The sequence below is a fragment of the Dromaius novaehollandiae genome, chromosome W, assembly GCF_036370855.1.
Source record: "Dromaius novaehollandiae isolate bDroNov1 chromosome W, bDroNov1.hap1, whole genome shotgun sequence".
Taxonomy (NCBI): domain Eukaryota; kingdom Metazoa; phylum Chordata; class Aves; order Casuariiformes; family Dromaiidae; genus Dromaius; species Dromaius novaehollandiae.
This window is the reverse complement of record NC_088130.1, coordinates 27,462,703-27,489,511: the sequence shown is the minus strand read 5'-3', so window position 1 is coordinate 27,489,511 and position 26,809 is coordinate 27,462,703. Positions and strand designations below refer to the sequence as shown.

The following is a 26,809-nucleotide window of genomic DNA, read 5'->3' as shown; positions in this document are numbered from 1 at the left end:
GACTGGCAGTTCAACATCTCATCACTTGTGAATTGTACTGACCTACTACTAAGCCATATGTATCATCTTGCCGGCCACTGTCAGTACTGAGCAACTAAGATCTGTTGAAATTACTTCTGCATCCCATCCCATGTCTTCTAAGAGCGAAGACCAGGGGCCATCTGAAAGATTGCCATCCTCTGGGGATTTCATGTTTTTTGGGTCCCATCCCTGCAAAAAATGCTCAGAGAAGTTGAATCCTCACAGGTGGATTGAAATTTATTCCTCATCAGGTCTTCAGCTAATGGATGGTAATTATATTATTTATTACGAAGTGCCAGTCTTTCTTGTGGGATGGGCTCTCTGCCTAAACAGGTAAGAGATCTAATCTTTAAGAAGATGAGCTAAAACCACGCATTATAGAGGTACTACAATTTAATGCTAAAACTGTTTCAAACAGAACTGCAGTTAGACTCCCCACTCTCAGCCTCCTCTGTTTCAAACTAAACAAACCAATTCCCTTAGCCTCTGCTTGTGTGTCCTGTACTCCAGCCCTCTAACCGTCTACATGATAATGTTTGTTAACATCTCTGGTGTACCGGGGGTATGCAAAACTGGACGTGCAATCCAGGTGAAGCCTCACGAGTGCCTGGCAGAGGAGAGTAACTGCTTCACTCTGCCCGATGGCTGCGTTCTTGCTAATGCAGCTCACTGCACAGTTACATGTTCTCCTCCTTTCTTGATATGATGGGATATTTTTTTAAGACAAGAAGTCTCCTATTGCATGTAGAACCATTGAAGGTTATATTTCAAAAATTTGGAAGGGAAAGTTTTAATTCCCAAAGGAAAAAGGAATGAAAGTTCATTCAGGATCTTCAGCATCTTAAAGCTTTCATTCATTGCTGTACCAAACTTAGGTACTTAGGTTCAATGGCTTGCAGCTCTTGACCTCCAATGTGTTCACTTCTGCATTTCAATACTTCCAACGTATAGAAAACACGCATAATTTCTGAAGATATATTTCAGTTCGAATCCAACGTCTCACTCTGAACCAAAGTTCCTGCTGATGTAGAAATGCCATTTGTTCCTCTTAAGGTCTCAGGCTGTGTTCTAACATTTTAGATTTTAACATCTTTGTAGGCTTCAGAATCAACAAAATCAATGCCATCAAACAACCAAAGAATAAAGGCTACATTCACCAGTTTGAGAGGTGAATCATCTATTGTCAATTTAACTGTTGGATCTGCATAGTCCTTGGAAGACCCCTGTACCCACATTGCCTTTGCCTAACCTATTTCTGACTAATTGATGTGTGCAAAATAATTTTGTTTTTATAAAGTCACAAGCATGCTGCAAGACAAACAAAATAATCCAAATAGAAGTGGTTCTCCTACACAATAGTGTTTTAATCCTTTTCAAATAATGATTCCAAATGTATTGGACCATTAGCTCTCGTTAAAGCAACCAGGTTGCAGTTTTGGTTATTTATTCTTCCACATAGGGCTACAGAATTACCCTCTTAGCTTTTCAGCAATCACAAAACTTTTCTCATTCTTGGAACCTCATGGCGTCTCTCTTCACATATGTATTTAACCGTTAATTCTGTCATTCCCCAGTAAGAGACAGGAGATGCTGTTAATATGGTTTATGAGTTATCTTATGGAAATAAGAATGCTGTCACACTGAGGCTTCAGCCAAAGCTTCTGACCAGCTTAATCAGTGTATCTGTCAACCATTTGTTTTCCCAGTTTATTTTTCTGCCAGTCAGCACATGCTTTTATACACTGCATGCGGCTAGAGCACTGTCTTGGCACCTAAATAGCAGGAAATCAATTAAAGCCTAAGCAAGATGGTTTTGTTATGTTTTGCAGGAGGACTGAGAGGAGGACTGACATTCCAATAAAGGTTGTCTGTATGAGCATAAGATGATAAACATCCCTGCTATGCTTTAGCAAGGAAACATCCTCCTGGACACACTGGGGTTCATTAGACTCTTAACTTTCCTCACCTTTACTACCTCTTTGAGCAGCATGCATTCATCATTTGTTACTAGCAATGAGGAGCTCACCTCTGTGTTTTCCCATATTTGCCCCAGTCCTTTAGATTGGCTGTGACCTTTGAAAGAGCAGACTTCTGTTAGGTAGAACTTCTTGCCTACCTCCAAGACGGGCTGCGTTTGTCAGCAACGCAATCACTGTAGACAGTTGCTCAAAGGAGAAGGAAAGTTACTTACTTTCAAGATGCCTTTTGCACATAAGCAGAGGGCAAGCCGGGGCGTCTAATGTTTATGTGAACTCCTGATGCTTGGCACTTGCACTGGCAGAGAAACAAAGAGGTGGTATAAATGTCCCCGAACTTTATACTCTTCAGCTCAGCAACATGACTCCAGAAGATGCCACGGCTGTGAAGAATCCAGTCTTGCATACCATGCTGCATGTATCCCTGCAGTGGGATCTGCAGAGACACAGCTGGAAGAGGTGCAATTACTCTATGAGTAATATTTCCTTTTTGCTCTAGGAAATTGTAGAACCCACGCTAACTGACAGTATGCCGTAGCGGATATAATGCATCAAAATTCTGACTGCAGTACTCCAGTTTGTCTGAACTTGCCGTGTGTACCCTGTGTGGTAAGGTAAAGGAACGCTGATCCCTGACTGACGAAATACAGGGATCACTTTCCTCAAGGATGACTTTTCTGGAGTGTCGTAGTAAGCAAAGGGGAAGAATTTTAGCTTTTCTGTTGCTGTTTTGTCTCTGTTGTGTGCCTAAATTGAACTTGAGCTAATTCAGTCTCACTGACATCCTCACTGTGCTTAGCAAAAAAAAAAGTGCAAAAGCCATAGAAACTTCCTTTTGAGAAAAGATGGTATGTGGCATCAGAAAGTCATCATGCAGATTCAAGACAAAGCAATTTATTATGTATGGCTATTCATACAGTGAAGAGGTATAATAACCCAGAAGAGAACTTACAGATGGTTCAAGATATAGCTAAGCTTTTTCTGAGACTATTGGAAGATCTTTGTTATATAAAGGAAAGCTAGACTGAACAGTCCCCATTTAACCAGTGGGGAAGTAACTGTTATGTCTAACCTATTATCTCAGGATAGAAATTAGGGTTTTTTTAACCTACCATACCTGTCTATAATTATTCTCTTTGTTCCCTTTACCATCACCACATTACATATGGCTTGAAAAGAGAAAATGTAGCTGTTTTGGACTTGAACATATTGAAAGTCAGTATTAAAAATAAGCTATTTATTAGTTGACATAATTTTAATCTGAGTAGTGTACTGCAAGTATTATAATTTAATTTTCTCTTTAAAATAATGTCCTATATTAAGAGAACGTATATATTGAAAATCCTGTCTTGACCAAAAGAAAAAAAATGTTCTTTTAAATTCTTCTCTGTAGTAGCACATAAATACTATTTCAAGAGAAAATATTTTAAAGCATTTCCTGCACTTTTATATTTTTCTTTTAAATCTAAAACCTTTGATAGTCAGCAACAATATTCTTAGTATTCTCTCCATAAATAAAAGAAGATATAAAAAGAATCTGGAAATGTGTTAGGTTATTTTAAAAGTTTCATAATTTCTTGTTAGATTGCAAAGCTAAATATCAATGACTAACCAATATATTACACTTTTGACCTCTTTATTCATTAGTATAGACAACATGTTAAGCAAATTACAAGCTTTCAGTATCTTTTGTAATAAATGATTTAATGTCTTAAGCATCAGTTTAAGCATTATTTTATGAAATCCTTCATGCAGACAGAATTTATAAACTGATCTGTTTCAAAATTTTAAAATGCCCCTTCAAGAAACTTCTGTGTTAAAAAGTATGAACGTGAAAGATATTTAAGCATATTTTAAAAATTAAACTCCCATCTATCTTTATGAAAATATTACGCCATATAATATCACTTCTTATTCCTTGTTCTACCATCACAGTTTTGCATATTGCAGTGCTGGATTGTAAGACAAAAATGTAATCAATTTGGAGTTAAATGGATTTCGTTTTGAGAGAAAAACATAAAAAGCATCCTGGTTTTGATATTGGCTGAGAACATTGTAGCCAGCACGAGTACTGTATTCCAGCTAGCTATAGAATAATCCAAGTCTAATACTGTATTCCACTCATTGCTCACCCTCTTCTAAAGCAGTCCATGTGAACTGTAATGAAACAGCACACGGACTTGAGGAGAAAAAGGATTTGATACCCTCTTTCAAATTGGTAACATTAGCCAGAAGTATTTGTTCTTCCCCGGGAAGGTACCACCTATATATTTATATTAATCTCCTGTCTTTAAAGGAAGCTTTGGATGAGTGGTCTGATTTTGTGAGAACACTTACACAGCACTTGGAGTGCTTTCCGTCCTTACCACTCTGTCCGATTTTCTGTGTAAGCAGTAAGAGTTCACACCACATCATTACATTGCGTTTTTGAAGAACTTTGCAGCAAAAGTAGTGGAGCAAGAAGAAAAAGATCACTGAAATTTCGTAGTCCAGAATGTGCACGGCTCATTTCTGCATCATTAGAACGTGTGTAACCTTCAGGGACACACTGAGAGAGAGAAGCTCTTGGTGCATTGCTTCCTAATTAAGAGGTCGTTTCCTCCTTGTTTGATAGAGCCAGCAATGGCTCTTGCATTTTGGGTTGTTACACTGCAGTTACTTCAGTAAAAAAAAAAAAAAAAATGTTTTTGTCTTCTTGTTTCTAACTTGCAGTCAATGAAGAGTCAGTCTTGATTTTACAGAGTCATAATCAGAAAAGATCATCTAGTCTTTTAAACCTCTGTAAAGAGGAAAAGCTTTTATGTCTAATTTGAAAAACTTTGCTTTCAAAGGCCTCTTCCAGCAGCTCTTCAAGCAATGCTGTTCTGTGTTACTGGAGAGATGCTGGTGTTTGGTTGTGTCATGTGCTCAGCGCAGCAATGTCTTTTTGACCACCCTCTCATGTCAGGATGGCCTTGAGCCAAAGGGGTGGCCCAGGTTCAAGGCCTTGCTGGGGTGGCTTCTAGCAAGGAGGTACTGGCCACGAGTCTGATATTTATTTGTAAATCATGCATATTACAGCAAAAATGGGACATCTGTTCCATTTCTCAGAATACAGGAGAAATGGGAGGCAATTTCCTAATGCAAAAATATACCTCACCTTCCAGGCAGCCCTGCTAGCCAGGAGCTCTGCCTTTGATCCCCGGAGGGCCAGGCTGCTAGTTAACACCCCCGGCTTCCCCACGGCTTTCCAGTTGCTTTCAGCACAGCGATGTGTGTGTGTGCAGGCACCCAGGTGTTAGCTGCTGGAGCTATTTGCCCAGAGATCAAAGATACGCTCGCTGACAGCCACTAACACCCTTTTAGCACAACAAAAAAATTCATCTTGTCTTTGCCTGTCTGCCCCACAAAATCCAAATTGGTGTTAGTCTGAATGACCCATCCCAAACAGAAAGAAAAGAACTAATTTACAAATTATCTAATCTTGACATTTTGCAAATACTGAAGCCTTTCTGAAAAAAGGATATTTTCACATCAGTTACATTGATTTCACTTGGATCTGATTTTCCTTAGATACTTCCTCTCGCTGCTGGTGTCTTTTATCCAACCTCTTTTCTTGTGTCTCAGTAGAAACAGGTTTCAGGTTTTCTGGTGGTGAAGAAAGGCTCTTTGTGGTAAAACTAAAATGCTTTTTTGCAGTAGGGTTTTCTTTCTTTTTTTTTTTTCCTTCCAGTACTGCAATGTTGCAGGTAGACTCAGAAAAAAACACCACAAAAAGATAGCAGCTTCTCCCATTCATCTAAGGCCTTCCTGAAGTCATGTTCATCTGCGCGATGATACCAGACAAAATTCCTGTCAGAGCAGTTGCTCTGGATGTGGATGCAGACCTCAGTTATCCGAATTTCCTCCCCCAGATACAGGAGATTTTATCTGGCTTTTACTTGAGACAGATGGGTGGCTTACTAAGTGGTTTGAATCACAATTTGAGCTTTCTCAAAGCATTATACATCTTTATGTAGTAAAATTTATCTAGTCTGCCTTAGACGCTCTAGGGCTGAGCTTCCATCTCCGAAGATACTTTTCCAAGTTGCAATGTTTGCTGTTTGAGCCCATAATCTAAGTTTTCAGATGCCAAATGCTGGGCTAATGTTGCTGATAATATTTACGCTCGATTCTCACAGCCTCCAGGAACTGGGTTTTTATCCTGGGTAAGGAATGGAAATATGTCACAGCTATGCCTACGTGAGATCTCTTTAATGTGCAGTTTGTGCAAAATGAATTTGGCTGTGATGAATTTGGCAAATAGGTGAGGTCAGAACATTTACGGAGCCAGCAGTAGTTGTTCTGGGAACACGTAGGGAGTTTAAAAACCTGTTCTCTCTGAGCACAAGCATAGGAAGAAAAGTGAATTCCTTATCATTCAGGGTAGCACTGTTGTGTCAGTCTTGATGTGAGATATCTTTAGAAATATAAGTATGGACTCACTGGTCTTTGATGTTTGAAGACTTACGTGACAGCCCTGATGGAAATAAATCAAACACAGAAAGAGAACCCCCTGTTTTCCTTGGACTGTTCATGAACTGAATTTTTGCATACTGTAATTTCTGTGCCAAACACATTGTGCCATAATGTGAAAGATCAAAAAAAACCACAAAAATTTCTTCATAGGAATAAAGTGATTTAGTGGTCAAAGTAAAGTAATGGATGAAGAAGAAGAAAATGTGTATTCCAGTTCTTTCAAACTACAGGTTATATAAGCAATATGCAACAATTAAGATGTGCATGTCTTCCCAAAGACCCTTTTCCCCATACCTGATGTAATGAAGTTCAGTAGGAAGTAGGGTTATGTTTGGTTTAAATTTCTAATCAAGTTGTCCTTTGAAGAGCTTTCTGCGATATTAGGAATAGAATATAATTTGCAAAATTAAGTGAGAGATAAAATAGGAGTGTTGTTATTAGTAAGACCTGTGTTCCTTCAATTAATCAGTGGTATTCTTGGTAAGTGTGTGAAGGCCTCTTAGCAAATTAAACTAACAGTTTTCAAATACATCTTTTCTTGGATATTATGTTTGGCAATTGTAGCTCTACATTTTCCTATGGAATCCTAAAATTACAGTGATCCACACTGGTCCACCTGTGCGCTTTAAACTCCTAGTGATTAATCCCATGTGGATGCTAGTGCACAATCAGTAATGAACTGTATGCACTGTATATGGTAGTCTTCAAAAAAAGGAAGCACATATGTATATGAAGTATGGAACAGGTATAGGAGAAAGTCAGACTCTCATGAGTCATGATAAATCTGTGAGCCATTTCTTATATGTGGATCACAAAGGGAGGAAATCAATACAAAAGACCTGCTTTTAAATATTTCTTTTGACAGGAATGTGCTGATACGCATTACCACCCATTTTCACAAGTAAGAGTTTTTCTGTGCAAAATAATTATTTTAAAAACCCCATATCCTAACTGGATGTTATTTGTAGGGATGTAAGTTCCTGGTACATTCAGGGCAAAGAAAACTGCTGCCTAGATATAGCTATTTGAAAAAATGTTTTACTGTCACCCTCTTGCTTACCAAGGTGGTATTTACTCTGACTAGCTGTGTTGAGGTGAAAACTGTAGTCTTTTGTTTCCCGTAGGATTTTACCTTAAGGCGATTGTCTTGATTTTTAAAAACATTTTTCTCCTTTACTGTGAAGAAAGGCATCTGTCTGCCTCTAGCATTCTGTGGTCTTCCCAGCCTGTGAGGTCTTTCTAGGAGTTATATCCCATTTGTCGTCTGCAGCTTTGTGCCAGTTCAGTGAGCCATTACTGGATACTTGTGTGAGGGTGGAAGGAAAAAGGAGGAGAGAAAATAGAAGTGCTCTTCGGAAGTATGTAAGGCATTTCTGCATGTCTCCAAGTTTCTTCAGAGTCTGCTGGCTCCCTACCAGACTGTGCAATGAGTTTGTTACAGATATTTTCCATGAGTGCATGCTTAGATGATCCCATGTCTGCTCAAATCAGATTATCTGTATGTATCTCCAGTTCACCTATCTTCAGAAACATGTTGAATAGATCTCAGGAATCAACGCGGAGGTTCAGGTAGGGAGCTTACTCATACATTGCAAAGGAAGGAAAGACATCCTTAGTACGCTTCTGAGTTTGACCTCCCTGAAGACCTCAAGGAGTCTGAATACTTAAAGTTTATATTAAAAAAAAAAAAAAAAAGAAGAAGAAGAAGAAGGAAAATGTACCTTGAAAACAGAGAATGCAGTTTATGTACAAATTGAATCTTAACATACAGATCAGGAGAAGAGAGGTTAGTATGAAAGATGTTGCACACTGACACTTGAAAATGCATATAATTCTGTCATAAGGCATGGGGGTTTTTTCCTCTAAGAAAATAATTACTTGGTATTGCAAATGGAAATAAGCTTGGAAGAAGAATGAAGTTTGAAGGTCAGATTCTTTGATGATTGAAAGAAGTGAAATTTGGAATATATTTAAGTTGGTATTTAACTCCCGATGTTCTGTTGAATCCGTTAGCTGAATTGCATCCATCTACTGCTCGAAGAATATAGCGAAGTCTTAACTGCTGTCTCTTATGTTCAGATAGATAAGGAACAGGTGTGCCTTAAAGTGATGCTGGTCTGTTTTAACACATCTGCTTTTCTCACCATGCTACAGTTGTTCTTCCTGTCCAAGCAGCTTAAACTTGCTGATAAATTCTGTGGGACACAACTTCTGACCCTTTTCCCATCTGTCTGTGCCTCGGCAAAGGCCTCGTTCTCCAGGGCGCAAGGAAATTTGAAGGAAGCCTGAACTGATGTAGCACCGACATGGATAGGTCCCCAGGGAAATGGAGACTGCTCAGAATCGGCTGGGGCCTATTTAGGAACACATCTGAATTTGGCCCTAAACTTATTAGTTTAGTTATCCATATCCTCTCATTGTTTCTGAGAATATAAAGCTATCTAATAGGAATAAATTGGAAAATGAAAAGTAAATATGAAAATTTTCCTCTCTTAAACCTAACTTAGAAGTTGTTGAAGGTTATTTTAGAATATGGAGACTGTGGGATTTGTGTTGCTTCTACTTAGTTACTGTTAACAAACCTCACTGAATATACTCTGATTTTTTTACATGTACTTAGTCATATAGCATTATCATTATCAGTAGACATTTAGATATACAAACCAGCCTGTCTCTCCATCTGTTTGCTTCAGAGTGCTTGGCATTTATTTTGCAATGTAGTAAAAGTAGTTATAGCTTTGCAATTGAGAACTATTACAGCAATATCAATTTTTCATATTGAAGTTAGCTTTAAACCCAGAAGTTTGCCTGTTATTTATAACTCCTGGAACGTGTGTGGGGTGGGGGAGTTAAGTGTGTGGAATAAGGCTGGGCAATAAATAAGATTGCAAAACTCTGTCATTACTAATAAAGGCTTTTGCAGTAGTATAGTAAAATAGAAATATCTAGAGCATAGAATTAAAAAAGCCCTTTGATTATAACCAGGAATTTGCCTGTGCTTTCTGCAGTATTTTAAGTAGACACATTTTTTGCATGGTTTCCACAGAAACATTTTGCAGCAAGAAGGTATTTATGTTTAAAATAAATTGTTAGCCAAGGCTATGGGAAGTTGGAGACTCTGCTTTACTTCTTGTGTAGCTGAATCTGTGCCATCTAGGCTGACAGCTATGTTCAGCTAAAAGTTTACCTAATTATCTTCTGGTGGGTTTAAGCTTAAATGTCTATTTAGCAGTTGCGGTCATTTTGTAGAATTATCCATACATTCAGGATGGCTCTTCTGGGTAGGACAGTGTATTAATGTTGACTAAGAGCAGGAAGACGTTATCCTCATTTCCTTTTCTGCCCCCTCCACACGCACACAGATTTTATTTTTGAACAGCTTTGTTAGAGGCTGTTGAAGATGTTATGCTTTTATAAATGATCCTACAGAGTAAATGAGAAGATAGGGAAGAGGAGAAAACAACCTCAATCAATTAAAGTTATTAGGATTTTACAGAAATTCTTAAGAGGCTATAAATTGTAAATTGATATATCTTTGGGATGAGAGAAGAGGCAGAATGAAATAATATTCCGTCTAGATATATACAGGCAAAATGTCATTAAAATTTAATTTTAACACTTAAACACATATTCACTAGTGATATGTGGCCAAATATGTTAAATCACATTTCAGAAAACTTATTACTGTATTCTTTGAAATAGATCCAGCAGCGATGTTAAGATTTGTCTTGCGCAAAGCGTTCAGTTGGTACAGCCGTCGCCAGTAGTAAATGTACTGTCATGATTAACAGCAGATGAGCACATTGAACTTAACAGCAACTTTATTTAGTTGAAAATGCTGCAAACCACCTCTTTAGCTATGCTAATTAATAAACGTATCACTCCAGCGCTGTCCCTGCCGCTCCCTATCGAATATTGAATCAGACAAACAGCCTGTCTCCATGTTTTCCAGGCTGTCCAAACAATAAATGTTAGGTATTTGAGAGATTTCACTGTCTTCATAAGAATAGCATCTCTCTGCAGCTATGTTTCTCAGATGCTGTGAAGCTGTCACTGTCAAGGATAAAGCTCTTGAAAGGAGAAGCTAGGGCTTTTACAGCCACAGGGCCAAAGTTTGGGATCTACTTGAAAAAGGGCTTAGAGTGACTGAGTGTGAGAATAAGAATGAACTGTGAAACTTGCTTTAGTTGTCTTTCACATGAAGATAATAGCAAAGGGAAAATGAGGTGGAAGAAATGAAGGAAAGAATAGAGTGAAGGGGAGGACTAGAAGGGGAGGAAATAGGAAAGAGGAAAAGCAGATGATACACTTGATATAAGGAGGAAAGAAGTTAGATGTCCAGCAAATTGATATTTTCTTATTTACGTTTTGGGAAATGCATACTGTGTCAGAGACAACATCCGAAAACCTATGTATGTACATATAAGAAGGCAGCTTTACTTTTCATAAGTAGGCTGAGACTCTATCTGCACATGGTAACATTTAGTTAAGTCAGTAAGCTGAAAATGGTATTCTTATGCCTTATGTTTTAGTCATGATATAGTTGAAAAAATATTGCAGTTTGTAATTTTGTATCCTTATCTGAGCAAAATTCCGTAAAATAAATGAGGAATTTTGCCTACTCTGGTGGCTTTAGCAATATTCTATCTGCACCATGATTTTTTTTTAGTACTGTTTTACTGATTAATTAAAGAACTGGATTGTAACCTAGTCCTGTGATGCAATATGTTTTAATTATGGTTGTTTGTATTTAACTGCTTGTGTTCACACAGATGATGGGAAATAAGTGAATAACAGATATGTCAGCTAAAAATGTGAGGCCAATCAGCCTGCTCAGGTGTAGGTTTTCCTTGTAGGGACCTAGTTTGGATATGATGGTTTTGTGGTCTAGATAGGAACTCCTAATTGTGTAATAATGATTGTTGGGCACCCTCTTCAAGGCCCTGATACCAGTAAGAAATAGACTATTTTAAAAATGGCATGTTTAGCTAGTGCCACAGTTTGTCACTGTTCTTTGTGGCACTGCTCTCTGCTAAAGGGCTACAGTAGACGTGCCATGTTTTTCCACACAGAAATGATTCTGTTTTAGCAGAGGATTGTGCAGATGCACAACATGTTTCATAAAAGATTCGGTTATATTTATAACCTTTCTCCCATCAAAAACCCTAAAAAAGCAAAAATATAGTCTGGCACAAGATTTTAGACTGCATGCTTTCTTTTGGATCTCCACAGGCATTTGCCTGCCACAGGGGAACATAAATTTTGTCTGAGCTATCAAACTGTGACTCCGAAGTAGTAATGGGAAAAGAGATCTCAGCCTGTTAATAAAAGCATGCTGTTTTTTTCAATTAAAAAAGGAACCTGAATTAAAAGGACCATGCTTTTTTCATTTACCTACCCTAACTTGTAACTTTTGATAACTACTGTACTTAGAGGAAAATACTCAAGACAAGCTTTTCAATTTCTGTATATATGTGTGAAGTCGATCTTTATTGCTGATCTGAAATGGTAGCAGAAGATGCCAGTCTTAATTGATACGTTGAAGTCTGATAAATGAGGTTTGGTGGATGAAGCTGTGCTTGGTCAGAGGTGTGGGATGCCCAACCTGCCCCGCTGCTGGAGGCAGCATCAAACTGCTGCTGCTTAATCCATCAGTCTCTTCGGACAGACTCCGTGCAAGAGATGACCCTAACTTTATTCATTGTGACTGATCAACTTTAAGATATACGATATCTTCCTTTCATCCTGATCCTTCTCTTTTCAGTTTTAATTACTGCCATTCAGACAAACACTGAAATCCTTCTGGAATTGCAAATGCCAAACCTTCGGACTGAAACGCTAGATCCATTTGCTATTAATGTATCTCGTCTTTCCTCTGTCCCCTTTCTTTTTTCTGAAGAAACCACTTGTTTGCTTTCTCTTGGTTTCTTAGCTGATAGAATGCTTTTAAAAATGCTTTTACTTAAAAATGCTTTTACTTCCCTGTCACTGCATTATGCTCTTTGGAGGGAGGATCGGCTGGATCATGGCAAAGAGAACTGCTGCTCTGGTAGTTTTAGTTTGTATTCACCATACACTTCCCAGAATTGCATTGTTCCTTCCCAGAGGGGGAAGATTCGTCTCTCATACAAATCACTGGTCCTTTTCTAGGCTTTTGTAGCCTTCCTGAAATTGCTGGAAAGTCTCCTTCTTTCTGCAGAGTGGGGAGGAGGAATTGCACCAGACAGGCTGGCCCCAGTCATTTTATCCCTTTCCTGCGTCTTATAATTCGTTTTTGGAACAAACATCAGACAGTACCTTTCCTGAGTTCCCAGGACTTCTGCCGCTTTTGTGAACTCATTGCACCAAGTTCAGTGGCATTTTTTGACTTAAATCCAGATTTGCATCACTGCTACAGTATACAGAATCTGGCCCCCAGCCTTGTCTGTATGCAAAAGCATCCTTGCTAATTTAAGCTGAATTGTTGACAAGCATTTTTTTACTGACTTAAGCGGTACATCAAGTTGGTACCAGTTTAACAAAATCAGTGCATATACATTATTTCAACCGATGCTACTTTTGTGAGTAGACACGTCCACAGACTCAGTTTTCACAGAGTCTTGTTAATGTTTATGGAAGTGCAACTGTTATCCTCAGGAACGCCTCCAAGCCTTGGAAAGTCTAGCAACAACACAGAAGATGTGCAGTAGTAGTTAGAAATTTGCTTAAGAGGAAATAAAGTGGCAAAGCAAAGTAGAAGGAAGAAGACTAAAAACAGTTTGGATAGATTGGTACTATATTGAAATAACTGGCAGGCATTAAACTACCTGTTTCATGTAAGCAAGTTAAGCAGGATAGAAATTTTAATTTAACCCCCTTCCCCACAGACATCAGCATATGCATGCAGCAGATTATTACCACCATCTGTTTTATCCACAGTAGTTTCCATCAATTGTGTTATTTTGCTTTTTTAGTGTTTAAGCACTGCTTTGAAGCTGTTGTGTTAATTGTTAACTTTGGCTGAATCTGTGCACAAGTGCCTGTAGCAATCTCAGCATGCTAAGATCATAACTGTTAGATTAATGAATGGCAGTATTAGCTCTGTGCTGGTGCAGTACATTAATGGCTGTGCAAGTTCAATCAAATACACTACTGACCTTGTCTTTATAGAATGGTATTTACCAGCTCCTAGATGGACTGCTGAGAAAAAGGAATATGATCTTTCAGTTTTATCTATGACTTAAAAATAAGGTAACAAAATCATTGTTATAGGTTATTTTATTATTATAATTTGCAGCAAGGGAATAGATGTATCTGTAGATTTGTTTTCTTCACTAAAATGAAACATGCGTATACGAGGGACGTTGTGATCAATGGAAAGAGAACTAAGTGGTGCAAACATTTTATCTTCCATGGAGCTTAAACTCACATCCTGAAATAATTCCAATTATTCAAAGAGGAAAAAAAGTACCCCTATTACTTCCTTTCTTTTTCTTTTTCCTTCACAGAACCTGAAGAAAGTGTTTGCAGAATTTAGTCACCAGGAGCTGTTTGAGTTCTATAACAAGGTCTGTAGATTTTACAATACTATACTTTCTTTGTAAACACCGTATGCTGCTCAGCAGGAAGCATTGCCTACATGAATTAGATCTAATGAAACAGGAAGGAAAATGGATCCAGTTTTAATTAAAGCTGTTGGATTTGTTTGATCATATAAAGCATTCTCAAAAAGAGTCTGTGCTCTCAGAGTTGGAATACACTGATATACAGGGTTTGGGTCATTCTGAGCATACCTGGCTGTTAGATCTGGAAGACTAGCTGATGATTAACAGTGAGCTCGTTGGAAGGAGCATCTTTGTGTTATGCCTTTGGTTGAAATGCCAGGCTCATAATCCAGTCAAAATGAACTCTGTTATTTTTTTACCTTGTTATTATGCATTGGAAATTCACGGCAAAACAGCTGTGCATGTTAAAAAAAAAAAAAAAAAAGGCACTATTTAGACAACAGTTTCTTTAAAATTTGAATATTTAAACTGCAGCAATGAATTCTAACGGCTTCATGTAAAAACAAATATTCATGAGTACAGGATTTTTTTATTGCTATATGAATAGATTTAGTATGCATAGTTGAAGACACTGGAATGTGAGGTTTTTTTCTGTTTGCATGTTTCTAAACAACATTTTATGAGTGGGGGGTTTTTTCTTTCTTTTTGTTCCTTTAAATAGCTGGAGACTATACAAGCACAGCTGGATTCCCTTACGTGATGTTTTCGAAGACTTATTTCTCCATCACACTCCTGCCACCTCATTATTTTGAATTGAAGATAGATTGCCAAGCTGTGTTTGCTGAAGGATTCAGTGGGTTGCTTCCTGTAAAATTATATGGCTTATCTCCTTTTAGACCAGTAACATTAGCCAAGGGCGAGTGTGTTAAGAGTTCTGAAGGTTCGAATGGACTTTCTCTTGTTTTTCTGAGCATTTGTGAAGAATGGTTTTACTTGCAGGAAAAAAAAGAGAATGCTATCCTGCTTCAGAGATTTTTTTTTTGTCCTGTTACATGTGATGTTTGATTCCAATGGAAATTTGCATACTAGTGAGGGACCAGGAATAAAATTTATCTTTTAGACATAAAAGGAATATAAAACTCTAGTAGGAACAGTAGTAATAAAATATATAGCTAATGAAATCTCCGTCTTTCTGAATTGTTATTCACATGATTGATAATGCTTATTGTAAATTTGTCAAAATAAATTCGGAATATAAAAATGGATTGTTTTAGTTTGGGCAATTTTAATTTTATTTCATTATCTTTGTTCTTTCTTTGTTTCTCTAAATAATCACATCATCAGTGATTTCAGTGTTTACTTTTGGCACTGAGAATAAGTATGGCTTCTGAGCAATGTATGCATACCAATAAATCATAAGTAATATGGTGTATAAGTATGGGGAGAAAGCTCAGAGTATATAACAAAGAACACTGAAATAGTAAGATAATCAGATTCCTGAAAGCTATTTGTTGATCCTTCCTAATGTTGTCTACCAGTGTTTTTACAGCTAAAAAGAAGAAATAAAGCATAGCGACTTAAAGGCCACGTTAGTCATTTTCACACATTAATTCCAGATGAATGGAAGTACAAGGACATTATGAGAAGGTAAAAGTCTTAGTTCTCGTTCGTTGCCAGTCATTGACAGGCAACTTCATTGCTGAACCTTAATAATGGGTGCAGTACGTGACTCTTCTGCTCTGGGCTAATAGACGATGAAAGGAAATAAAAATCCTCATTATTAACATGTCTTTCTCCTTACCTAAGGGATTCTTTGAGCAAGGTTTTTTGCTTTCAGATTCCCCAAATGGGAATGGTTAATACGCAAGCAGCATTGGGTCAGTTTTGTTTTGAGATTTGTTTGCTCCTGACACAAGACTTAAGTATAGCCAAAAGCATGTTTTGAATAGCTGGTGTCTAGGTCCTCTTGTGCCTGATTTCTCTGTTTGCTGCTTGTGGAGGGTTATTTTTTTTTGTTTTATTAGGGATTGTGCTATCAACTCTAAACTACTGAAGAAGGGGTTTGGACCGTTTGCAGAAGCTGTAAGATAATAGAAAAGATTTAGAAGATAGTCACGAACAAGATAAAGTCATAAACACAGTGCATGAGAAAAAAGCACCAAAGAGGAAAAGAAGATTTATCTTTGTTCTTAAGTGAAATACCATACGATACTGTTCCACTAGTGTAGGTAACATTATTACCGCATTGGAAAGAAGAAATAAGTCACCATTGCACAGTAGGCGCTTACTATGTACACCCTAAAAAGTTGGCTGCCAAAATCAAGACTTGTATCAAGACACTGGCAAACATGGTGTGTGTGTGTGTGTGTGTGTGTGTGTATAAGTATGTATATATATAGATATATATAGATATGTTTATAACACTTCCACTCCCAGACAACCTCAATTTCGCTCTTCATCGTCGGCTCACTGGCTCGCTCATTGTACACTGCATTGGTTGGCATGTATCTCCAGGTAAGTGCATCCCCGTCATACCCTCTGCAAGCCTCACCTCTACCCTGCCTGCCAGCAACACTTCATTGCACACTGATTACTTGAATCCTCTATCCAGACAGGTAGCAAATGTCAAAACCTTCTGCTGTCTCAGGATCTCTCTAATTATCTTTGAGCTCATCTCAAATACTCCCTAGTCAGTCTTACCATGCTTGGAAACACTACATTTTCGGCAGCCAGATTTTGATGTAATGTCGCCTTGGTCCCTTTTGAATCATTTCCCACATACAGAGTAAGGTTCTGGTTGTGTAAGACCTAGTCCTTTAACCACATTGAATAATGGGATCTAAGAATACCTCAGCTATCACTGACAACATCCTGGCTGACATGGTTTGGCTTGGCCAAATGTAGATACCCTAAGAATTATGATACTGATTTGGTGTTGATTTTCATGGGAGCTAAGGCAAGTAAGATACAAGGCACCAAATAAAAATCAATAAATGAATCCAGCTTTTAGTCTGAAATAATGTGTCTAGATGAGATGCTGAAAAACAAAATAAGGCTGAGGTTCCTTTATCTGAACAGAGGTGTCTAGTGCCATTTGAGAAGCTTTGGGATATCTTGCCAGACTTCAGCTGCCGCTCCAGAAAGGTCCAAGTCTGGCAGATCCTGTATCATATCCAAGATGTCCGTGTGGGACTAGCAGATGCGTTTAGAACATCTGTCAATGTGAATGATCCTAAATGTGTTCAGACAGCTGTATCCTGTCCCAGTGTCTGCTTCTCTGAGTGCATGGCTTTCTAGCACTGGGAAAGACTTCCACATGCCTTACGCTCTCAGTTTTGACTCCATTGCACAACTGCAGTGAGCAACTACGTCTTCACTGGCTGTGATGTTTGCACTTCCTCTAGTGATCCTGCAGGGTGGCTGTGGGGTGCAAACACAGCGTGTAGGCATATACATAGGTCTTGAGCCACGCTGTTTTTCAGACTTGCTAAGTTTGAATCTGCTTCATGCAGTTCCTCTTGTTTTAATTCTGTCAATGATTGCTTATGTAAGTTTTGCTTCCAAGGACTGACTTTCAAATGATCTCAGCAGTTAGGAAAATCTCCTTCCTGATATTTAAGTCCTGGATTCCTTAACAGTCCCATGGCACAATATGTCGTGTGCCAAGATGCTGTTCTTGAGTGCTTTCCCAGTGTTCCTTGGGAGCCAGGGCTTAAGTTCTGTAAGTGAAGTTTGAAGCAAGTTAAAGACTTTTCTTTGTGGATACAGGGCATATTAAGGCACTTGTTTGGGTGTGGGAGAGGAGTTAAGTAATCTGTGTGGATATAGGCAGTGATTGATGAATGCCGGGGGAGAGAGTGAAGGCAGGTCCAGTTTAGAATGTGAGAAACATTGGACAAATGAGCAGGGATATCGGAGAAAAATGGAAGAAAAAGGAGGAGAAGTCAAAGACAGTAGGAAGAACCTGAAAGTTGGGCGTGGGAAAAAGAAAGGAGAGGATAGAATAATGAGTATTCCTAAGGTTGAAATACGGGAGTTGGAAAGAGATGAGGAAGGAACACTGGAAAGATAGCAAAAGTATATATACAAAGAAAATATTAGGCAAAGGGACGAAAAACACTGAACAGGTTAGGAAGAAAAGCCTTATATAGTAGTGGGGTCAGAACAAAATTGAGGAAACGGAAAAAACAAAGAACAAAGAGGCCTTGCTTGAAAGCAAACCAGAGTTAAACTGAAAATTGTGGCCAGTTGTATAACTATATCCAGTCTTTTGAACCAACAGGTAATTCTCAACTTCTGTCCAAATTTGGCCAAAATTACATAAGTGTGGGATAAGAAAAAAGAGAATTTTTAATCTAGCTTTAATAGAAAACAGTAGTAGAATAAAGAAAAAGATTCAAAAAAAGACCAAAGCCTAAGATTGTAAGCATTAACAGTTGTTCTCATCCTGCAAAATCTATTCGGTGTCCACCCTTGTGGTTGGATAAAGCAGGTACATAAAAAGATAGATAAATTTTATGATTCCTTAAACAGTGGTTTTCTGTGCTTTTTTACTAAATTTCTTATTGTCAGAAGCCATAGTGCCAGAGACCTAAGGGTGAGAAGTACATTTGCTGTCTTTTGTCAGGGAGCACTCAAAAGTAAGTGCTTAGCTTAGAAAGACCTTTTCCTATGTAATGGGAAGCATTGGGGTTGTACACTATTAGACAGTGATGGCATAACTGGTACCATCTTGGAGAAGAGCATTGTCACTTATTTAAGTGCTCCTGAATAAGGAGAGAAAATTGACTAATGCCAGCTGTGAAAGAGCGGGTCAATTTAGTTTTTATTGTCACTTTACTATGTTCTGCTGAAAAAGTAGTGCAGGTGGGCTGCAGAAAGGAAAGCCTTTGTGCTGGTTGCTGCTCTCTGGGCCTGACTGGACCTTGAGAGGGGAAGTTCTTGTGTCCCAGGTGTGCCAGAGAACAAGAGAAGACCAAGCACCGGTGCAGACTGGGGGATGCCTGGGGAGAACGGGAGAGCTATCAGCAGCAGAGACTTAGACGCACAGACACGCATCAGTGGAGATGGACAGAATGACACTTGCAGGAACAAGAAGGGATTTAGCCTGTTCATTTCCTGAACAGACTGAATATAGCAGGTTGGGGTGGGAGTGTACGCAAGGAAGTGCATGCTGCGAGGTTTTCAGGGCTTTTGTTTAGTATGTTGTGCATTCTAATAAATCATAGTTTTGAAGAATGAAAGCCTTGGGAGTGTTGACCTCAGGCAAAAAAGGGGGTATGTCTCCAGCTGTGGTAAATTCAGGCTCCTTGCAAAGCTTCAATCTGTAATACCTCTTTGGCATGATCCAAAACTGAAATTATCAAGGCTTCTGGTAGTGACGAGTGAAGGTGTTTGCAGAGATTTATTGAGCTCTAAAACATGAAATTTGAATAAGTAGAATTCGCTAAATTCACTTCCATATATTTAGGTGCATTTTAAAAATATTCGACTCATCTTTGTTCAGACAGTAGGCAAGACAGTATCTTCCCTGACTGTACTTCTCTCAGAGCTCTAATATCAAAATCGGCCTCAGGTAGGCCATTGACAAAGGAAGGAAATCTGTTTTTTCTCTTGGTTTGCATGTAAACAAACATCAGTATTGTTTTGACATGAAGACTTGAAGTTCAAGGCCTAACGTGAAAAACAGTGCGAGAACTACCTTGAAAAAACGTACCTACAGGGAAAGCGCAACCGCTTGTACATCACTTAGCAAAAGCAACACTAATGCATGTATGGTCATTGAATACAAGTGTGTTAAATTATCTTTGCCTAGTTCAGCCTTAGGCATATATTTCATGTTTCTCAACAGAATATGAAATGTCTGCAAGCTTGTTCAGAAATGGGGAGAAACAATAATCCGCTTCTTGTATTCCGGATCAACTGGAAACATCGCCTCTCTTACGCTTTCTGCTTCTGTTTAAAGAAAGTATTTAGAAGATAAAAGAGACAAATATAACTTTACTAACCCAAATTTTGACTGATCACCAAACCTGCTTCAGCTCTCCTGAGGAGGCTTTTAAATTCCCCTTTAATTTCTGGGTTTATTGACACATCAACTTTGAGTTACAACTTGCAGCTTCATTTGCTTCACCTTACAACATGTGATTTTAAAGGCTCTGAAGTCTTGTTCCTTCAAAGCATAAAAAAGTCTACTGAAATGCTGAAACTTAAGTTGGTAAAAGGAAGGATGGTGTTTACTGTGACAAAATGGTAGCAGCATAAGCTCCCCTTCACACTGTTCTGGAGCACTTGTTCCATCTCATATTCTTTGATATCCAACAGCATCAGTAACGTTTCACTTTTTGACTGTATTGGCAGTTCATATCTTCAGAGATTTTGAATTCTCTCATAGTATGGTAAAGAAATATCAGAGCTGAATAGTGTCTGCTGCCTCATTAAAAAATCTCACATCTTTTTATGACTCTAGTATAGTAACAGGGTCATATTTGACTTATGAAAATGAACAGCATTTTGAGCCAATGTGAGAAATCTCCTTTTTCTAAGGATCAATCAGATTGTCCTTCTACATAACAGTGACTTCAACTAGGCGGATGAACTAGGGTGCTAATGTCTGATACGCTGTTGATGGTGTCTCATAAAGATAAACTAATGAGATGCCTTTATCTGCAACTCTTGCATAAAGTGTTTTCTAGTTTCCATAATAATTAATCAATTTACTTGGATTTTTCCCTTGGCCTTTGTAGTTGTGTTGATCAGGCCACTGTATATGCTGTAATTTTAATGGAATCGATGTGTTTAGATGATCCCTTCATTATTTTTTTTCTCGAAAGATATGAGAAAATATGAATCTGTTACAAATCAGATGCTGTCTAGCTGTGTTAAGCTATGTATCCAGGAAGCATTTGTCCCTCTCACTGGAAAGATTATTTCCTTCCCTACTGAGGCCAACTATCTTCTGTAGTTTTTTAAAGGTTTTTTCCATTTGTTGAAATCATAGGAAGCCAACATGGAGCTTTACACATGTTGTAAACATTTCTCTCTGGACTGGATGTTCAAATAAGATGATCACCTTGTTATAGCAATTCCTCAGCTGAGAGTGGGATACTTTTTCTTCTACCTCTTTATCATCACCGTTAGCTGAACTGCCCCCGTATAGTGATATACAGCATACATTCAAGAAAAAGCAGAAGAATGTAGTATCTGTCTCTGAGATGGCCTTTGCAGGTTCACATTCGTAGGCAGCTGGCCTCTTCTGTAGAGTACTAGTTACTGCATTGGGCATGTGAAAGTACCAGATCGTCTTGTTGGAGTTTCACCTTCTGGTCATTCAGGACAGCGGAAAGGAGGTGGAGCACTCTCCTGGTCAGTGGTAACAAGAATCTTCTCATCGGCACTGTATCGAAAGGTCTGTCCCACCAGAGTAAATGTGAGGAGCTCCATTTACAGGTGAGCTGGCTTTGTTTCTTCTCATTCAAATCCACAGGTTTAACAGTAGGACAACTTAACTAACTCGCACTTCGTAGGCAGAACTGAGAGTGTTATGGCTGGTAGCATGGGAGTGATGCACCTTTTCCATTATCCAGCTGAGTTTGTTTTTCTCCCTTTACAGTGGTAAGTGATGCAGCTGTTAAAAAAAGCAGCAGCAGCAGTTTGATTTAAGAAATGGTACATTTAATGTATACAGTAAGCATTTTGAAGAAAGTTTGTTTCCTTGGATTTGTTTCTATTTTTGAAGTGTTTGCAGCAGCTAATGTCTGTGTAGGCAACAGAAAACGAATCTGAGCAAAGCCAGGTAGATGCACAAGTAAGGGATTGTGTCTCCTGTTCCATCCACTGCCCACTGCTGAGCATTGGTGAGCTCCTTAAGCAAAGAGTCTTGATGTTTCCTCCTCAGACCTCTAGTTAGGTGACCTCTGCCTCACAACAGTGGAGCAGGAAAAGTTTAGAGAAGCTGACCTTCATGGGCAAGATGTAGCCTAGGCTGAATGTAGCTAGCTTAGCTCATTACTCTGGAAGGGATTAGAAAATTGTCTTCATGACAAGCAGCACTTTTGTCCTGGCTTCCATGTGAGGAATGAGGTCAGAGGGGCGGCACTTAGCATCCCAGACAAATCCTTGATGTCTCAATCAGGAGCTACAACTTGTGACTCTAGGTCTCTGCCATCTTCTCATCTTCTGATGCCTAAAGAATACCTGCCACTTAGCTTATACACAGCTTGGAGATAGACAGCACAGACCTGGAGAACACAAACGGCCTCTGTCTTCCCCTCCTTAATCTCTTGTCTCTTCTCATGTCTCAGGCCCACATTTAATACAGCTGCATGTAGGATAAAGCTTCCAGGGAGGTCATCCTGGCATCCCAAGTTTGAAACTCCCTTTGAGAGCAAGACAGAAAAGAGCTATATGAGAAGACAGGAAAAACAAGCCCAGCCTTTCAGGACAGAGGGATTACTAACCATTGGGCCTATTTCTGGAGCAAGACCTGAGTCCAGCCTTTGAGTTGTCCAGTTTCTCCTTTGCAGCCAAACTCTCTGAATGAACAAAATCATCCCTGTTTTCCCACATCATCTTTATGGATTGCAGCAAGATAAATCATCCTCACAATCTGATTTAGGGTAGCAGGAGTGAAGTATATCAGATAAGTGCAGAAAAAACAAGGCTGTAAACATGAGCTGATTCCTTCAGAGCTGTGTTCACTGACTCTCCTACAGGAGAAATGGCAGTGGTCCAAGCTTCTTAGAAAATCGGATACTAAAACATAATTTGAAAAATAACTGCTGAAGAGCCAAAAAGGAAAAAAGTAAGCAGAGCAGAGACTCTTTCAAGCAAAGAGGGCACATTATATCACCAAGGGTATGTGCAGGCAAATGGAGTTTTTTCAGTTCTGATTTGTGCAGTATAGAGTACATCCACTTTTCACTGCAACACCCAGTAGGTGACTTTGTCTTTCAATTTTCTGCAACTGAATTGCAGTTCCCTAAACACTCTCAGCTGTCACCCCAACATGTACTCATCGAAAATCTGCTCAGTAGTATACTGATTGATTTCTTTGTATCTATAATTAGTAAAAGAAGTGCCCTGAAGCCTTTCTGTATGTCAGGACTGAGAATGCAAGGCCCTGAGTGTCCTCTTGCCCAGCTGGACAATGCTTCCACAGACAGTACTGAAGTTGGGAGTGTAAAGTGGCTCTGATCATTTTAATGTCTTTCCAACTGTGTTTCTTAGGATTGACAGACCTAGTTTTGGATTCCTGAATGTCTCTTTCTCAGAACTGAGGTTTGTAGGTTTTAAAATCAGTCTTACACTTGGGACCAGACAGATTTAAAATGAATATTTAGTTGAAATGGTCGATATGAAACAGAAGCCAAAGGCGGGGCTTACTCTAGTGGCTGGCACAAAGTTCATGGTTTAACTATGTTAGATGAATAAAATCTACCCTTGAATTCCTTCCAGGAGGGCCTGGATATGGATGTGTAAGGGTATCTGAGCAAAAAGGTCATGTCCCTATGGTATAATAATTTCAGCATGCTGGAAGAAAGGAAATTTCCTATTAATCAACCTTATTCCAGTGTGCAAGGTCAAAAAGCATGAACTTGGAACCTCATTCTGCATTTCACAGCTCTGCCTAAATCAAACCCAGGCAGAAGGTATGACTGTACTTTTCATTTGTCAGAGTAGCCCCTTCATCATAGCTATCTTCAGTCAAGTAAGTTCAGTGGTTTCAAATCAGATAGTGCCTTCAAAAGCTGTGTTAGCCCTCTGCTGCGTGAACAAAAAGATAATAGTTCCTCCCTTGAAAATCCAGCTCTCAAGAGCTCTGTCAGTCTCTGGACAAAATAGTTGCATCTCTTGTATGAGGATCTGCCCTACCTGTTGGCTGTCAATACAAATATTCAACAAATACTTCATATTGGCATTGGTTAAAACTATCTGATGATTTCTTTTATTTTGATAAAATGTTTTCCATGGCTTCATGACCAGGCAAAGATGGTGGAGATTTCTGTGCATCCTCCTTCTCCCTTGAGAGATCCATATTTGAAAGCTGATCCTTCTTCCCACCTTGGAAACACAGTGCTGTCGTAATCCAGCTGTAATAGGTCTATGGTTGTTAGCTTGAGAAAGAGCAGGAAAATGTAACCATGCTAACCTGGAGATGCTTTTTCTTCAAGTAGCATGTTGAAACTATTTGGAGAAAAAGGAATTAGAAATTGATTTCCAAAGATTTTGGATTAACTGATTTGGCATGGAAGGTATCATGATATGAAGGAAGAAAACATGCTTTGCTTTTACTTTCAAAATACCAATCATCTCTCTGTAATGTAGGGAAATAGGTTTGAGACAATCCGCTTGGGAAGTCAACTGGACCAAACTTCAGAGAGCAGGGATACCTCCAGTCCCAGCAACTGACTGGTCTGGGGCTGTCCGCAAGAGGCAAGCTGGCTGAAATTCTGCAGTTGTGGATGTTATTAACCACAGCACGTCTGTGAACCACACTTCTGAAAAGCACAGTTACCTTTCCCTAGCTTCTAGTCTCCAAGCCATCAGATTTTATGAACGTGATCTCCGAGGCCATTTCTAAAGTGTTGGTGAGAATGAAACATCGCGCTAAATCCTGAAGCAGAATTTTGGTACTTCCTTTGGGCTTTGTGGGAACTTTCCTCCAAGCTTTCCAATTTTTTTTTTTGATCTTTTTGTTGACAGATTCTGCCTTTTATTGCTTTTGCCTTGGCTCGTTGTGTGTCTTGAGCTAACCATCTTTGAATCTGCCCTGCAGAGCTAAGTTGTTATTAACATCTTGTTATGTTCTCTTCCTATTTGGAACATATGTACCTTGACCACTTTTCAGAAGGATCAGGAGATGCCATTTTCCTGGCAAGGATCCTGAAAGGGGAGAACTGGAGTTCTCTGTTGGTATACACTTTTAAAGGACTTAAAGATCTAAACACTAAACACTATTCTCAATGGATTATACTGTGTAAAATTGCACTGTTCATCATAATGACACCCAAGGTCAGTTCTGCTGGCATGGGGGAAGTGACTAAATAAACCAGCCAAATAACAGAGAAGATCAGGAAACAGTAAGATACAGCAAAGCCGGTGCAAAGAAAGGTATTATTTGGCAACTTTCTAGCATGAGAAAACATTGATGAAATGTCTCTGTAACGTATTTCTAATCCACCTTTATTGGAAGATTAGTCCTGTTAAGAAATAAATCTTTTCATTGTTTCTTTAAACAATCACATAATTTTTTTTCTTTATAGATGTTTTGCTGTGTTAGCAAAAGGATCATTCTGCAAATGCAGTCTGTTTATTTGGGTATTAGCGCATAGTAGTTTTCAGTTATTTCACTGAAAGCAAATAGGTCTGAGCCCATCCTAGAGAATATGGAATAGTCCTATAGCTTAATTTTACCACCTGTAAGGACTGACAAGAGCATCATTGTCTAGACAAAGTTGAAAACATGGTGCTTAAGGACTGCCTATATTTGAACAAAATTTTTATAATCAGAAGAAAGAGGCCAACATGTAACACAGGATGGCAAAAACCTTAAAAGACTTGTCCGCAGCTCTGACGAGATTTATGCTAGACCATGATACTGGCTCAGGCATTTTTGCAACACTGAAAAAGCAAACACGAGTAATGGAAATTAATTATGAGTCATTCCTTTACTTCAGAGGTGATTAATGTGATACGGTCAAGTTAAATCCTCTGAAGAGACATCAGCAATGCTTTTCACTGATGTGTTTTGTAAGCATTAATTTGATCTTATTCCACAAGAGATTTTAATTTCCTGCTAAAAGGTATGGTTCATGCTCAAAACGGAGATACACATAAATTCTAGTTGCTGAACTTGCAAGATTGATATGTTTTTTCAGCGTTATGTGATAAGCAAATGATAAGAGCAGAGAACATCTTCAGTTTTATGATACAAATAATTCCATATTATCATGAACATGCAGAACTGAATCAAAGTATTCTTATGGAATATGCTGTGAAGGATCTGATAGCAACATAGTAGATTGACAAATAGGGTGGGCATGTGTTCCAGGGAATATGTTTGTACTTCCAGTTTAAAACCAGAAAATATTTGCTTGCTGCTTTAAATGAAACAAAGAGTGACACTCAAAAATACGTATGGTTTGATTTTCTTGGGTGAGTTTGTGACAGTGTTTCTCTGCTAGGCTTTGGGTGTCTTGTGTTGTCTGGTATCGTAGAGTATAAAGCTAGTTCAGATGTACCTATACTTAATTTTCATGTAGATATCGTGTTGTTACAATTTTAAGTCTTAGCCTTGGCTTGCCTTTGTTCTGAAACTTTTTATTCCATGCAAATTATCTTAAGAACTGTGAGGATACAGAACAACTGAACACTGAGAAATCAGCAAGTTCTAGTGCTTCAGGTGTCATAACCAGTTACCTAAACTCACCACCAAGTTGGGATACTCCTTTTGACTGTGTATTATACCCTACACTGTGGCCTTAGATGCATTTTAATTTGGGACTTTCTGTGTCACACTATGTTTGTTTGACTTAGGAGGCAGTGCAGAGCAAAGCTCTCCTGAAGAATTCACAGTGAGCATCTCTAGAGGAGACCCTTTAGTCTGCACTAACTGAGGGATCTCAGGTTGAAGGGTCTTCCCTAATGTACTGTCTCTTTGCAGTTTGGCTCTGTGTGGCTGAAAGCTCAATTCTGTTGCTTGCAGTACAAGTATTTCTGAAGTATTTTGTAAAGTGCCTTGTGCCCTATTGTGCATTAGGTAACACATAGCATTCAAGAGACAGAGGGCTTCAGGTTGTACTTGATGAGAATCAAGACAATCTCAGTAAC

At 38.7% G+C, this 26,809-nt stretch overlaps 1 protein-coding gene across 3 annotated transcripts in view; it reads left to right on the top strand.

Moving 5' to 3' along the window:
* Positions 1 to 15,243, top strand: part of LOC112985818 (COMM domain-containing protein 10) — a 111,480-nt gene extending 96,237 nt beyond the window's left edge. For all 3 annotated transcript variants that reach the window (XR_010385548.1, XM_064499927.1, XM_026104727.2), the window contains 2 exons: positions 13,982 to 14,041; positions 14,700 to 15,243. Coding sequence is in view for 2 of the 3 variants with exons in the window: in XM_064499927.1 (XP_064355997.1) it covers positions 13,982 to 14,041; positions 14,700 to 14,738 (99 nt within the window). In the remaining variant the exon portion in view is untranslated. The remainder of the gene's footprint in view (positions 1 to 13,981; positions 14,042 to 14,699) is intronic.
* The last annotated feature ends 11,566 nt before the right edge of the window (positions 15,244 to 26,809 follow it).